This window comes from Microcaecilia unicolor, chromosome 7 (genome assembly GCF_901765095.1).
Source record: "Microcaecilia unicolor chromosome 7, aMicUni1.1, whole genome shotgun sequence".
Lineage (NCBI taxonomy): Eukaryota > Metazoa > Chordata > Amphibia > Gymnophiona > Siphonopidae > Microcaecilia > Microcaecilia unicolor.
The window spans coordinates 227,596,810-227,611,566 of record NC_044037.1 but is presented as its reverse complement, the minus strand read 5'-3'; the positions used below and the strand labels follow the sequence as shown (position 1 = coordinate 227,611,566).

Here is a 14,757-nt window from a genome sequence, read left to right as displayed (position 1 = left end):
AAAGTTAGGAATAATATGCCTGTGTTATGAAATCATTTGTTTACTATTCTTTTAGAGAAACAATGCTATCAGAAATATTGCTAAGTTATTCTGTTCATAGATGAAAACAAAAACCCTAAGAGTTCTCTCTTTCTGGTTACAATATTCTTCCTAAGGTGAATCCAGCATTTAAGGTTTTTGAAGGCTACTCCTATTTCTTTGGGCATTCTTTTTCTCCGTGGAGAAGCAGGATACGAAATGTGCTCAGCTTTAACAAGAAAAGCCTAGAAGTTTTGTTTTGCTTTTTTCCTCATGCATTGCAGGCACCCTACAAAGCCCTTTCAGTTTTATTGAAGTGGTTTGACGTGTTCTGCAGTCCGCTTACCTCTCTTCACTTCAATCACAGTGCCCTCTGCAGTTAAGATTTTCTAACTAAATTTATTGTTAGCGTCTCCTCCTTGAATGTATAGGGGTTTTCCTTTTAACAGGGCAATGATCATTTTCCCTGCAATAGGTTCTCTTGTCTGTAATAGAAAATTTCTATTACTGATTAGCACAAGGCATGTGTTCAGTGTTTAAGCATTGATCATGATTTTGAAAATGGTGTAATGTTCACGTGTCTCCTATCATAATAAAATTACAAAGATTGAGCTTCAGGAGATTGACCAAAATTTCTAAGCCCAGTATCTTTTATATCAAAGTCATTAACTTTGAAGACTCTGTTTTTGGAACCTTTGACGTCAAAGGTTACCGCCATATCTTTGAACTTCAAGGCAGGATAACCCTACAGTCAAAGATAAACACTCTCAACGTATTCGTCTACAGGAAAGGAGTCCGAGAATGAGTGTGTTCAATTTGAGCTGTGGCATCAGTGCCTACGTCAAGGAGTTATGGAGTTGTGTCCTCCAAAATGAATGATATAAGGAAAATCCTTCTTTGCCTAATATATGAAAGTCAATGCCACTCCACCAGCATCTATATGCATATTTCCTCTGAAATTGCCTGTTCCATCCTCTGTATAATCCAGAACAATGTCACTGTTAGCATATCTTTTTATGGTTTATTAGATTTGATATACCACCTTTCATAAGAAAACATTGCAAGATGGCATACAATATAAAATAATAATAAAAGAGGAAAGGAATGCCAATAATAGGAAAGAAATTACCAGGCAAACCACGTAGCACTAAAATAACATACCATTAAAGCATACACACATGCAGAATATAAAGCTCTCGACCACAACAGTCATACTGTCAAACATCAGGGATTGTAAATCATGTATTGACACTATCTGTAACCAGTTGGGAAAAGTCTTTCAAAATAGGTACATTTTTATAACTGAATGATATTTTAGTTAAGACTCCAAGCAAATATGTTGGTAATGAATAAAAAGGACTGGGGCAGTACAAAAGAATGCTATGTTCTTTGTCTCTAGTCTTGCACTCCACACCGGGGAGTTGTGCAGACTGCGGTCGTTAAAAGGATTTAATAATCTAGGCGGAGCATAAGGAACAACAGAGGAAAGGGGTAAAAGGGAGTTCCAGACTGCGGGACTTTGTGCGTGAGTGTAAAGATCTTCAAAAACTGTGCTAGTCAATTACGTAGGATAGTATATAAGAAACATTTGGACAAGAATGGTAAAGATGTACCATCTCAGGAGTTAGTGTATTAGTTATTCCATTTCTGCCACATTGGTACACCTGGAACCTACACTAGATTCAAGTGATGACCTTACGAGACTGGGAGACTGGGCGGCTAAATGGCAGATGACGTTTAATGTGAGCAAGTGTAAGGTGATGCATGTGGGAAAAAAGAACCCGAATTATAGCTACGACACGCAAGGTTCCACGTTAGGAGTTACGGACCAAGAAAGGGATGTGGGTGTCGTCGTTGATAATACACTGAAACCTTCTGCTCAGTGTGCTGCTGCGGCTAGGAAAGCGAATAGAATGTTGGGTATTATTAGGAAAGGTATAGAAAACCGGTGTGAGGATGTTATAATGCCGTTGTATCGTTCCATGGTGCGACTGCACCTTGAGTATTGTGTCCAATTCTGGTCACCGCATCTCGAGAAAGATATAGTGGAATTGGAAAAGGTGCAGCGAAGGGTAACGAAAATGATAGCGGGGATGGGATGACTTCCCTATGAAGAAAGGCTAAGGAGGCAAGGGCTTTTCAGCTTGGAGAAGAGACGGCTGAGGGGAGACATGATAGAGGTATATAAAATAATGAGTGGAGTGGAACAGGTGGATGTGAAGCGTCTGTTCACGCTTTCCAAAAATAGTAGGACTAGAGGGCATGCGATGAAACTACAGTGTAGTAAATTTAAAACAAATATGAGAACATTTTTCTTCACCCAAAGCATAATTAAACTCTGGAATTCGTTGCCGGAGAATGTGGTGAAGGCGGTTAGCTTGGCAGAGTTTAAAAAGGGTTTGGATGGTTTCCTAAAGGACAAGTCCATAGACCGCTACTAAATGGACTTGGAAAAATCCACAATTTTGGGAATAACATATATAGAATGTTTGTACGTTTGGGAAGCTACCAGGTGCCCTTGACCTGGATTGGCCGCTGTCGGGGGACAGGATGCTGGGCTTGATGGGCCTTTGGTCTTTTCCCAGTGTGGCATTAATTATGTACTTATGTACTTATCTACTTTGTGATGTGGGCAGCTCAGCACTAGCTATCACTGTTTGAAGCTATTCAAACTCAGAAAAGGAAATATTTCCCCAGTTCCTTGCAAGATTGTATCAAAAAGGCATACACCTTTTCATTTGCCTGTGCACAGATACTCTTTCCTTCTTGAGTCTGATTCAGAATTAGAACATTTAATGAAAGTTGGATTATGGCTCTCAAGAACTAGAGTTGAATAAAGCAGACTCACCAGGGTTACTGACATTTCTTCTATACCTACACACAGCACATTCCCTCCAGAGGAGCTTTCTTTCCTAGTATTCGTTAAAAGAATATTCTAAATCGCCTCTGCATTGGAAACTCTCTGCACTGCAACTGTGGAACTTCCACCAGCTACCAGACTACCACTCAGGAGCAGTTCTTTTCCCATAAAGGATGTTAGGCCCCACAGCAGTGATCTTGTTCTTCCCAGCCTCAAAGATCAAGGCCACAATGCCCTAAACCAGTGGTTCCAAAACCTGGTCCTGGAGGCACCCCAGCCAGTCAGGTTTTCAGGATAACCACAGTTAATATTCATGAGAGAGATTTGCATTCCCCTAGTGCTTTTTCTTGGCTACTTGGACTTTGTTCTATACTTTGGACCCCTCTCTGTGTTGGCCTGTTTCTGTGTGTACCCATTCAAACCTTGCAGAGTCATTTTCCCTTTCGGTACATTTTCAAGAAATATTTCCTTGGATTTCAACCATCATTTAGCCCCATTGTCATGCCTTGTATCCTTCTTCTCACTCCTGTTGCTGCACTCTGTTTCAGTCTCACACCCAGCTATCTTAAAGCAGATCCATCACCCAAATATTCCAGCCCCTTAAGGTGCTCCTGCTCCCCCCACTCCTTACTGCTTATGGATCCCTGCTCCTCCCCTACCATCTGCATTTCTTCTGTCCCAATAGTTCCTGGTCTTAAGTGGACATCATAGACTTCTGCCACCCTCTTCACTTGTACAAAGGAGGAGCTGAAGTTCATACTATGAGTATTTCCATTACGTAGCTTCCCACTATTCTAGATCCTGTGGGATAGTTGTGTCCATCAACCAGCAGGTGGAGGTAGAGAGAGAGAGGCAAAAACACATAGTAAAACTTTTTTAGGTCTATTAAAAGCAAGAAGCTAGCAAAAGAATCGGTTGGACCACTAGATGACTGAGCTGTAAAAAGGGCACTTAGGGAAGAGAAGGCCATAGCAGAGAGATTAAATGAATTCTTTGCTTAGGTCTTCACAGAGGAAGATTTGGGAGAAATGTAACACCGATTTTTAAAAAAAGGTTCCAGAGGTGATTTGGGAAATTACAGACTGGTGAGCCTGACGTCGGTACTAGGCAAATTAGTAGAGACTATTATAAAGAACAAAATTACAGAACATATTCAAAAGCATGGATTAATGAGACAAAGCCAACATGTGATTTAGTGAAGGAAAATCTTGCCTCACCAATCTACTGCATTTCTTTAAAAAGGTGAACAAACTTGTGGATAAAGGTGAGCCGGTCGATATTGTGTATCTGGATTTTCAAAAGGCATTTTGACAAAGTGCCTCATGAAAGGCTCCAGAGGAAATTGGAAAGTCATTGGATAGGAAGTAGTGTTCTATTGTGGATTAAAAACTGGTTAAAGGATAGAAAGCAGAGTTGGATTAAATGGTCAGTATTCTCAATGGAGAAGAGTAGATAGTGGGTTTCTGAAGGGGGTCTGTGTTGGGACCGCTGCTTTTTAACATATTTATAAATTCTGGTGGAGCCATTGACCAAGATGGCCACTAAGAGCTGAGCTCCCAATAACCCCTGACTGCGAGGCCTCAATCTCAGCACCCAGATCACTTTCCCACAACTTTATTCCAGGTCTCGCCACCCACTTTTCCCAGCTGGTGCCGGGGCACTACTGTTTGCAGCTCAGAGGCGCTGGGTAAGACCGCCTGCAGCGGGAGATTGTGCACCCCCCGTCGGAGGTGAAGCGGCAACCCAGGTGGAGAGACTGGCAGAGGAGCGCAGCTGAACACAGTGGCCAGCCTAGGGAGCAGCTTTGCAGGAAGCAGAAGCGGGGAGGCGCTGACTGGTGGCAGCTTGAATGGTGGAGGGAGTTGAAGCTGCAGCTTTGGGGTGGCGGATACAAGGCTCTCCCACACAGTCCAGGAGTTGTTCTTGTGTGCAGTTCCCTTTGCCTGGACAGGGTGCACCTCCTGGTCTATCACCGGAGTGGACTAGTCTTTTGGGAGCAGTACTAAGTTTTTCTGGGCTGCTTCTCTGTCTGAATACTGCATTGATAAAGGTCAATGCTGAGGTGTTTGTTTATTTTTTTTCCTTTCTCTTTTCCCTCTGCTTTCTGCCTTCTGGTGGTGGTTGTCCAATGTTCTGCCTCCAGATTGGGTGGGATTGCCTGTAAATCCTGGCAGAGACTTTTAATTTTGTTGACAAAGTACGCAGCAAAATCATTGCAGTTCAGTTTAGACTGGGCAGGCTGGTTCTGTTGTGGGGGTTGCAGTAGGCTGTTTACTACACTGAACAACTGCTTGGTTGAATTGGCAGCCTTTGCAATACATTGAGAGAAATACTGTTTTTGGTTGCTGTTAAGGCTTGGCGGTACTTTGCTGTGTTCTTCCTACAATTTAGCCTGGCTTCATCCTATGCGTTTAAGGATCCGAAGTTCTGGAGAAAGCCAAGGCAAGCATTTGTGAGTGGGGCATAAGACCTTTTTTTAGTGGTGCTGTTTTCTCTAAAGTCTTGGCTAAGTGTGTATTCCAGATGTCAACTTGTTCTGACACTGTTGTTGTCTTTTCATCCACATGTGGATAGTCCAAGGCCTCTAGAAAATTCTCAGCAGTCAGCTTTTTTTGTCTCTGATCTCCTTCCAAACTCTGGGAGGTGCCATTTGTTTCAGGTGGTCACGTAGGGAGAATTTAATTAGAAAATGGTCTGACCATGATAGGAGTGTTATTTCAATACTGTTATCCCATATCCACCCCTTTGTAGAATACCAGGTCTAGTATGTGACCCTTTTTGTGGGTTGGAGAATTGATCACCTTTGTAAATCCTAGTACTGTCATCATGTCCAGAAAGGCAGATGTGGTGGCATCTGGGGTTTTGATGTGTAGATTGAAGTCTCCCATGATTACTAGCCTAGGGTAATTCAGGGTCACTTGAGTAATCAGGTCTAGGAGTTCTTGCACAGATAATGTGTTGTTATAAGGTGCTCTGTATATCATGAGCAGCCAGATTGGTTTCTTCTCTTCAAGTTGGATTAAAAGAGATTCTGATTCATGTAGCCGGGGGATGGATATTCTGCACAGTTTGATTGTATCCTGAATCAAGACTGCTACCCCTCCACCCCGTCTTCGTGGTCTTGGTTGATGTTGGATGTTGAAACCTGTTGGACATAGTTCAGCCAGTGGTAAACCCCCACTTTCATCTAGCCAGGTTTCACTTATTCCGAGGATGTCAAGATGCTATTCATTTATGACATCATGGATCAACAAGGATTTCTTTGCAGCTGATCTGGCATTCACCAGTCCTGTAGTTCCCAAGGGTGGTCTGGGGGTAGCTTTTTTGTGGCAATGAGGTGATCTTTTAAGTATGGTTATGTAGGTATTTGATCTCCTTTACTTTTGCCTTCTCTTTGGTTTGTGGGGATTATGGTTTCCTCTCCCATACACCACTGGGATGCTGTCATGGTGTTTGGGACCAATGCACATTTTTTGTGTCAGACGCTAGTTAGGCAAAATTTCACTGGGTGGCACTGCAGTCCACCCTGTGGCGTTCAGCCTGTAGATCAGCAGTCTTACTAGTTGGCAATGCAGGGTTAAGGCTTTAAATAATCTAAAAGAACAGACCTTTTTAAAGTTGTAAATTCAGAGCAGGCCTGTGAGAGATCAAAGGCTTCCAGCAATAGAGAAACAAATGGCTGTACTTTAACTCTTCAATGTGAATTCTTTGCAAAGGTTTTGATAGTTGCCTTTAGTTTTAAGGAATCTATCAGATTCAGAATTTTAGAAGTAGATTATACAGTTAAAATACATTTTTAACTCGTGGATTGCAGGTATGAACTTTAGAGTTTCTGGTTCTGATGTCCTTGGATGGTCCAATTGATTCAGGTTGCTGTAGGCTTTTTCTTTGTTGTCCAGGTGGAGGGTTAGATATAAATAAAGATCCAGCTCTGATAACAGGGTATGAGAAGAATTATTTGTAATGTGAAGGGAAGATAAAATGTCCTTTCTCCAGCCAAAATAAATGGAAGAAGTTCAAAGTAAAATTAGGACTGGTGCCTCAACACAGACTGAGCAGAAGTCAGTAAAAGTTTGGGTTACAAATAGAAAATGTAATTATTTAACCTAAGTTGCAGAGCCTGATGTGGAACCCAGCCAGCCAGAGATGCTGGGCAGAAACTACCTTACAGTCTCCGGTGGATATTTGCAAGACGGCAACATGGTCAACTCTGCATACCTTTGCAAAGCACTACATGGTGGATGTTGCGGCTCGCTCGGAAGCCAGTTTTGGGGATTCGGTCCTCAGGGCAGTGGTGCCAGGATCCCATCCACTCTAGGGATTGCTTTTGAACATCCCACAGGTTCTGGGTTAGTGGGAAGCTATGTAATGGAAGGAGAAATTAGGTCTTTTCTGATCATTTTCTTTCCATTAGTGCTCCCACTATTCCAGAGGCGTTCCTGAGGTTTCTTAGATGTTTAATCTGTTTGAAATAATGAGTCAAATAATGACTGTCATCTTGCATGATGCTTCCTGCATACCTCTTGTTCTCTGCAAGTTGTCCAGAGATGTTTGCTTATCTGATTAGTGTTAGGTTAGTAAGTTGTTTAAGGTAGCTCTGTATATTCTGAGTTTCTCCTTACTGCTTTTCTACGTAAATACTGAAGAGCTGGACTGGATGCCAAGAGAGAGATGTCTCAGCGCAGTTTTAAGTTCTCTATTCCCACCTACTGGTTGATGGATACAACTATACCACAGGTTCTGGAATAGTGAGAAGGACTAATTGAAAGAAAATTCAGGTAAAACCTACTGCTTGGCTCTGTTACCTTGGTTACTGCTGGAGAGAGCACATGTAACTGTTAAAACTTCTCTGCTGCTTCTGCTATTCCCACTGTATACTGTGAGACACAGTGAGTCAATTCCAGCACTCGTTGCATACTCTGTCTTAACCCAGCTTGGGAATAAGAAAATGGTAGAACTAGAGAAGGAGAAAGTGGTTTATATTCTAAACAAAGTGGTGCTCAGCTGTCTCGTGTCCTGCATGCTTCTATTAATCCCCACGTAATCAGAATAGCTAGGAAGGTAAGATGTATGTGATTACACTTACATACATAGTAACGTAGTAGATGACACTTGTGCTGAAAAAGGAGCTCCTGTAAATTTAAGATTCATCACTGGTATCACATTTTGCTGTGAGTTGTTGAAAGCAGAGTCCGGGTACAAGCAGTGGTGACGTTTCCACGTCACTTCATCAGTGTTTGGTAAGCAGTGAATTAGAGGCATGCATTTAACCTAGATCTGGGGTACTGCTGTGTTGACTCAGCATAATTCTAAAGAGAGAGCTGACAAAAGCAGATTAAGAGCTGGTTTAAGGAAAGGGTATTTTAATGGGCAAATTTAATAGAAGGTGAAAAATGCAAAACGTTAGTCCTGGGAATGAGAGGAAACAATAGATCCCCTGAAAGGTGCATTGTTGTTTTCCAGAATCTGGTTACTACTGCTGCTTTTTTAAGCTCCAGTTTGTAAATTATGAAGTTTGCAGTCTGTTTAAATTATTTCTGCTTTGCTTACTAACTGGTTTACTCGGAGATAGAATTCAGAGCTAGGTGGCTGTACTTGCAACCAAGAAAAGCAATGCAGAAAACATATTTATTTTGAAAACTCATTGTGTGTATGTTCTCTGTGGCCATCTGTCAGCAAACAAAAAATTGCACAAGCCAAATACAAACATTGTCTGATACCCACTGTTATTACTGAAGTGCTTTTGACCACATTCTTGCAAGGTAGCTTTTCCTTTCTATAGATTTATGATTCCTTATAGTTAATCTTTGGTTTTAAGTTTTGTTGAAAATAGAATAGTTACTAGCAGCTAAACATTTCTTCTTCCTTCTGAACAGCAAATTACTGTACCTCGCAATGACGAGTGGACACGATTTGCCAGAACGCTGGCAGAAATCAATGCAAACCGAGCAGATGCTGAGGAGGAAGCTGCAAACCGCATTCCTGTCTAGATATGACGTTTGGGACTTATTTATGTGGTTAAGATTTAGATAATATGTTCCTATCTAAAAGATAATATGAAGAGAAATAATGTGGATTGAAACTTAAGTACAAAAATTTATAAACTTTATTGTATAAAGGTGTGCAGCAATACCACCATTCTTTCTGTATATTTAGAAACACGTTATCTTTGGTACATGTGACTTTTAATACTACTGTACCTGAGTTTGAAAGGGATCTCTTTCTTAAAAAAAAAAAAGAAAAAGCATATATATTCTGCTGCTAGTCAGAGATTTTCTTGGGAAAAAAAAGTCATTTTTAAATAATCAAAATTTCTTAGATAACAGATGAATGTTTCATTTTCGTAAGGACTGTTAGTACTGTAACCATTATACATGTCCTTAGAAGTGCATGCAGCAGGTCATGTTGCATTGGTTTTTTGGGTAGAACCCAAAGTATAGTATTAACTTTTTTTCTGTAAACAAAACATTAATTGACCTGTACTAATTTTATAAAGCATCCTGCATTTGGTAATTGATTCTTCAGACTTTGTAAAATGAAATGACCTCTTCAATATTTCTTTGTTCTGTTTTTCTCTGCTAAATGCAGTAAAAAGAAGGTTTTGTTATAAACAAATACACAGGTGCTTGGGGGTTTTATTTTCCCTTCTGTCCAGATTATTCTTTTTCTTTTCAGGCATGACTGTGGTACTTATGTCTATTTCTCTGCAGTAATAATAAAATAAGGACTAGAACTTTGGCTTTCTGATAGCCAAACCCAGTTTTTTATATTAATTATTTTATTAATTCCATACCGACTTTTCACACAGAATAGTGGGCCCTGGTGTTTCCTTCTAGGAATCTCAACTTCATAAACATGATCAGCAAAGAAAATAAGAAAAGTAAATAAGACTGGAATCCAGGGAACATGTTTTCTTCATGTTCTGCTTAGCACTTTATGATCCTTTGGTTTTTTTGCTTATTGCCATTGCACGTTTTTTTGTCCCATTTCCTATTCCAGCTTGCTCAGGAACACATGCTCTTTTAAATGAATCAGGATTATTAATCTAAAAGTCAAATTAGAAGTAAGCGAAAATGTGCTAATAGGATGACTTTATGAGGATCAGCAGAAGTTATGTGACCCCCTTAATGTAAAGAGTTTGTAGTATCTTTTATTAGAACTGTTGGTTAAAAGGTTTGCAAAAATAAGGTGGAGTTCCTCATTCTGATGCTCTTGAAAGGCTGGTAGGAAAGTTATGAAAGTTCAAGGGTCTGTTTATTTGATTAATTGCTCAAAGCGAAGACATCACAGTGGTTAAACATTGGAAAAATAAAAATTAAAGGTAAAAAAAATGTAATAAATGTGGCTTCATTTCCATTAATATGTTTCTAAAATAAATTTCAAAGAACTAAAAGAAAAGGCAGAGTATGAGCTTTGGAGCTTAAAACTAGCTGGATTACATCCAGTTATGAAGTGCTATGAATCTGTGTGCTAATTTATTTTCAATATTAGTATCAAACAAAAAGTAGTCTTACATGTTATGGCTATGAAAATCTTTTTTATTTTCAGCCCTTTACATACCTCAGGAAATAAGCAAAGCCTGCAGCAAAGGCAAACTTAAGGAAAACCCACAGCCATGCTTCCATTGGAAACAAGTTTACACACTCAATGCAGTATCCATTTCCTGCAGATTTGGCCATCCAGTTGTAAGAATCCTATTCCATTTCAAAATGACTGACAACTGAAGCTTTCACAGTTGTATATCAAGAAACAAGATTGGGCTACTTGTGAAGCACACTAAACAATGTATCGGGCCTGAAAAATGTATTGATAACTTGACTAGGGTCAGTGCGTTACTATTGTTACTTTCTGTAGCACCACTAAGTATATGCAGTGCTGTACATATAATGGTCAATCCCTGTTCAGTAGAGTTTGCAGTCAAGACAGAGACAAAGGACAAATAAACAGTTTCATTTGTAATGGGAAAAGGGTTAAACAGAACATGGATATGGACAGGAGAATAAGGGATTAAACTTCAAAACCAGCCTCAAAAAAGTGGGCTTCTAGGTTGAATTTGAATATAGCCAGAGAGGCACCAACTCAGGAAGTCTTCTCTAGGTGTTTGGCACCGCAAGGTGGTAAAAACAGAGTTTGGAGTTGGTAGTGGAAGAGAAGGGCGCACAGGTAAGTGAATGATCTGACCAGTAGAATTCCTGATGAGGAGTGTAGGGAAAGTAAGAGAGGAGAGATCATGAGGAGCTGCAAAATGAATGCACTTCTATGTGAATATGAAAGTTTTAACTGTATGAAAGAATAAATAGGAAGCCAATGAAAAAAACTTAAGAGGGCTTATGTGGGTGTACCAACACTGGTGGAAGATAAGTGATGCAGCTGAAGTTTGTATAGATTGAAGAAGAGGGAGATGGTTCAGTGAGGGACCTGTGAGGAGCAGATTGCAGTAGTCTGGGAGATGATAAAAAAAAATGTATGCAAGGGTTTTGATAGTATGCTTCAAAAGGAAACGATAAATTTTGGTGATGGATTTGGATCATTTTTTCTCTATAACTCTCTGAACTGTAGTTCAATTAATACACAATTGGGGACACTTAAATACATTACCTGAAGATTGGAGGGTGGCCATTGTAATGCAGATTTTTTTTTTTAAAGGGCTCTAGGGGTGATCTGGGAAATTACAGACTGGTAAGCCTGATCTCTGTGCCGGTCAAAATAGTAGAAAATATTATAAAGAATACAATTACAGAACAAATAGATAAACATGGTTTAATGGGACAGTGTCAGCATGGATTCAGACAAGGGAAGTCTTGCCTCACCAGTTTGCTTTATTTCTTTGAAGGTGTGAATAAACATGTCGATAAAGGTGAGCCAGTTGATGTAGTTTATCTAGATTTTCAGAAAGCTTTTGACAAAGTTCCTCATGACAGACTTCTGAGGAAATTAAAAATTCATGGGATGTGAGGCAGTGTTCTGCTCTAGATTAGGAATTGGGTTATTGGACATAAAACAGAGGGTAAGGTTAAATGGTCATTTTTCTCAAAGGAGGAGGGTGAATAATGGAGTGCTGCAGGGTTCTATAATGGGACCGGTGCCATTTAACATATTTATACATGATCTGGAAACTGGAACAATAAGCAAGGTTATTAAATTTGCAGATGACAGAAAAACTGCAGGAAGACCTTAGGAAATTGGAAGACTGGGAATCCAAGCAGATGAAAGTTAATGTGGACAAATGCAAAGTGATGCACATTGGGAAGAATAATCTGAATCATAGTTACCTGATGCTAGGGTCCACCTTGGGAGTAAGCACCCAAGAAAAAGATCTAGGTGTCATTGTAGATAATATGCTGAAATCTTCTGCCCAGTGTGTGGCAGCGGCCAAAAAAGCAAACAGGATGCTGGAATTATTAGGAAGGAAGTGGAAAATAAGACCTCTGTATCGCTTCATGGTGCGACCTCACCTTGACTATTGAGTTCTATATTGGTCACTGTATTTCAGGAGGTTAGGGCTCTTCAGCTTGGAAAAGAGAGCTAAGGGGAGATATGATTGAGGTCTACAAAAAGTCTGAGTGGTGTAGAACCAGTAGAAGTGATCTTTTTTGTTTGTGTTTTCCTTTCAATAAATTCAAAGATTAAGGGACACTCAGTGAAATTACATGAAAATACTTTTAAAACAAAGAGGAGAAAATATATTTTCATTCAACGAATAGTTGAACTCTGTAACTTGTTACCAGAGGATGTGGTAACAGCAGTTAGTGTGTCTGGGTTAAAAAAGGTCTGTACAAATTCCTGAAGGAAAAGTCCATAGTCTGCAATTGAGATAAACATGGGGAAACCACTCCAGCCTTGGGATGAGTTGCATGGAATGTTGCTATTATTTGGGTTTCCTCCAGGTATTTGTGACCTGGATTGGCCACGTTTGGAAACAAGGTACTGGTCTAGATGGACCATTGGTCTGACCCAGTATGGCTAGTCTTATGTTCTTAGTGCTCACAGGCACCTGCATTTATGTTTAAATGACAAACCCTGAGCAATCTTGCTCTACTTGTCGCTGGCACAAAAACACATCATCAGGCTCCTCTCATGTTTGTTTTTTTGTTTTACAACTCTGTCAAACATGTGCCCAAAGACATTGTGTAAAATGTGCCCCAATCTAACTAATCAACAATGCAACACACCACGGAATGTGATCACCACAGAAAAACAGTGACACGCCAAATACAAATGATAATGCTACATGTCTAACAGTTTGCCACATTGAACTGACAACCTGATTGAAAAATGTGAGGTACAAATGCAGAAATAAATATTTCATAAGTAGTCCATAAATTTGTTAAAAACATGCTTACCCTTGTGGCACAGCAGATAAGTTGCAAGATGCTGTCCAATGAGGTACCCTGTTTCACTTCCTTTCTCAGGGACCTATGTCAGCTGGACGTATGGCAATGTCAGGGTGATTTTTTTTTTTCAAGCGATTAGCGCTTTACATTGGCCTGCAGTTAAATTGGAAGCTCCAAAGTGATGTCTCTTCTCTAAATGTTTTAGGTCTTTAAGCACGTACAGTTTCATTCAGTATTTCAAGCAGGCCTATGTATAGCTTTTTCCAGGGGCTGAAATATTGAGGATGGTGTGGTAAGATCTATCCTATAGGACCTAACTGGTCAGAGAGAAAGAGAGAGAGCATTTGTCCTTGTCAATTTATTTATGTTGGGCATACTAGTAGGAAGATAAAAACACCTTGGACTGAACATTGCAGCAGGTTACATACTGCCACAATGATAGCGCCTCTGGTTCAACATTTTTTATGTAAACATATTTTTGATCGAGTGGAGGAGTGGCCTAGTGGTTAGAGAGGTGGACTTTGGTCCTGGGGAACTGGGTTCAATTCCCACTGCAGGCACAGGCAGCTCCTTGTGACTCTGGGCAAGTCACTTAACCCTCCATTTCCCCAGGTACAAATAAGTACCTAAGCCGCATTGAGCCTGCCATGAGTGGGAAAGCGCGGGGTACAAATTAAAAAAAAAAAAAAAGTCAGAACAAGTGTTTGAATACTCAGTCGTTGGTGACAGGATTCACCGTTTAACATTACAGGAACAATATTGGATTCATCAGTTAGGAGCCGTAACACAGTGGGACTTAAATGAAGCTATAGAATGGAATACCATAGTATAAAGCGGATGTGGTTTAATTTGGCCTTCTCCTGTGTCTTCTATATCTGTTCATTGTCTGTGTGCATTGATCATTGAATAAAGTTATTTTGATGATTACATCATTGCAGTACATATATTCACTTATGTTTTCTGCAGTCATGAGAGGCTTGAGAAAGTGTACCAAGATGCAGTTCGTTAAGCCCTGGGAATTTTTGAATGAATGAGCAATCAGCATAGTGTTTGTGCTGCGTATTTGCTGACGGAGAGTGGGGCCGTCCATGTAGGTCCCAGAGTAAGCAAGTGAATTGGGGTCCCTCAGACCGTGCGTCTTTACCCACGTGATGCAGCAAATAAGTTGTGTGTTTTTAACAAGTTTATGGATTGTTTATGAAGTATTAGACATTGGGACACATTTTGAAAATGCACATATATTTTTATACATTTACTCAATGTGTTTGAGCACATGTTTGACAGAGTTGTAAAACAAAAACACGAGAGGAGCCTGGTGTGTGTTTGCCAGTGACAAGTACAGCAAGAATTCTCATGGTTTCGTCATTTAAACATAAGTGAAGGTGCCGTGAGCACTAAGTGGCACTGTATTACACTGATAGTCTCCTCTCATTTTATAAAATATTTTGAAGTGCCCCCCATTGTGTATTAATTGTACTATAGTTTAGATAGTTGGTACTTGGATCATAGTTATTTATTCTCTCTGTGGTGTTTATTGTGGGGATT

General features: G+C 40.1%; 1 protein-coding gene across 2 annotated transcripts in view; it reads left to right on the top strand.

Annotated features, from left to right (window-relative positions):
- DYNC1I2 (dynein cytoplasmic 1 intermediate chain 2) overlaps positions 1-10,226 on the top strand; it is a 179,047-nt gene extending 168,821 nt beyond the window's left edge. The window contains exon 17 of one of the 2 annotated variants that reach the window (XM_030208936.1): positions 8,755-10,226. In XM_030208936.1, the coding sequence (XP_030064796.1) occupies positions 8,755-8,868 (114 nt within the window). In that variant the 3' untranslated portion in view covers positions 8,869-10,226. The remainder of the gene's footprint in view (positions 1-8,754) is intronic. The other variant, XM_030208935.1, reaches the window with a different exon arrangement.
- The last annotated feature ends 4,531 nt before the right edge of the window (positions 10,227-14,757 follow it).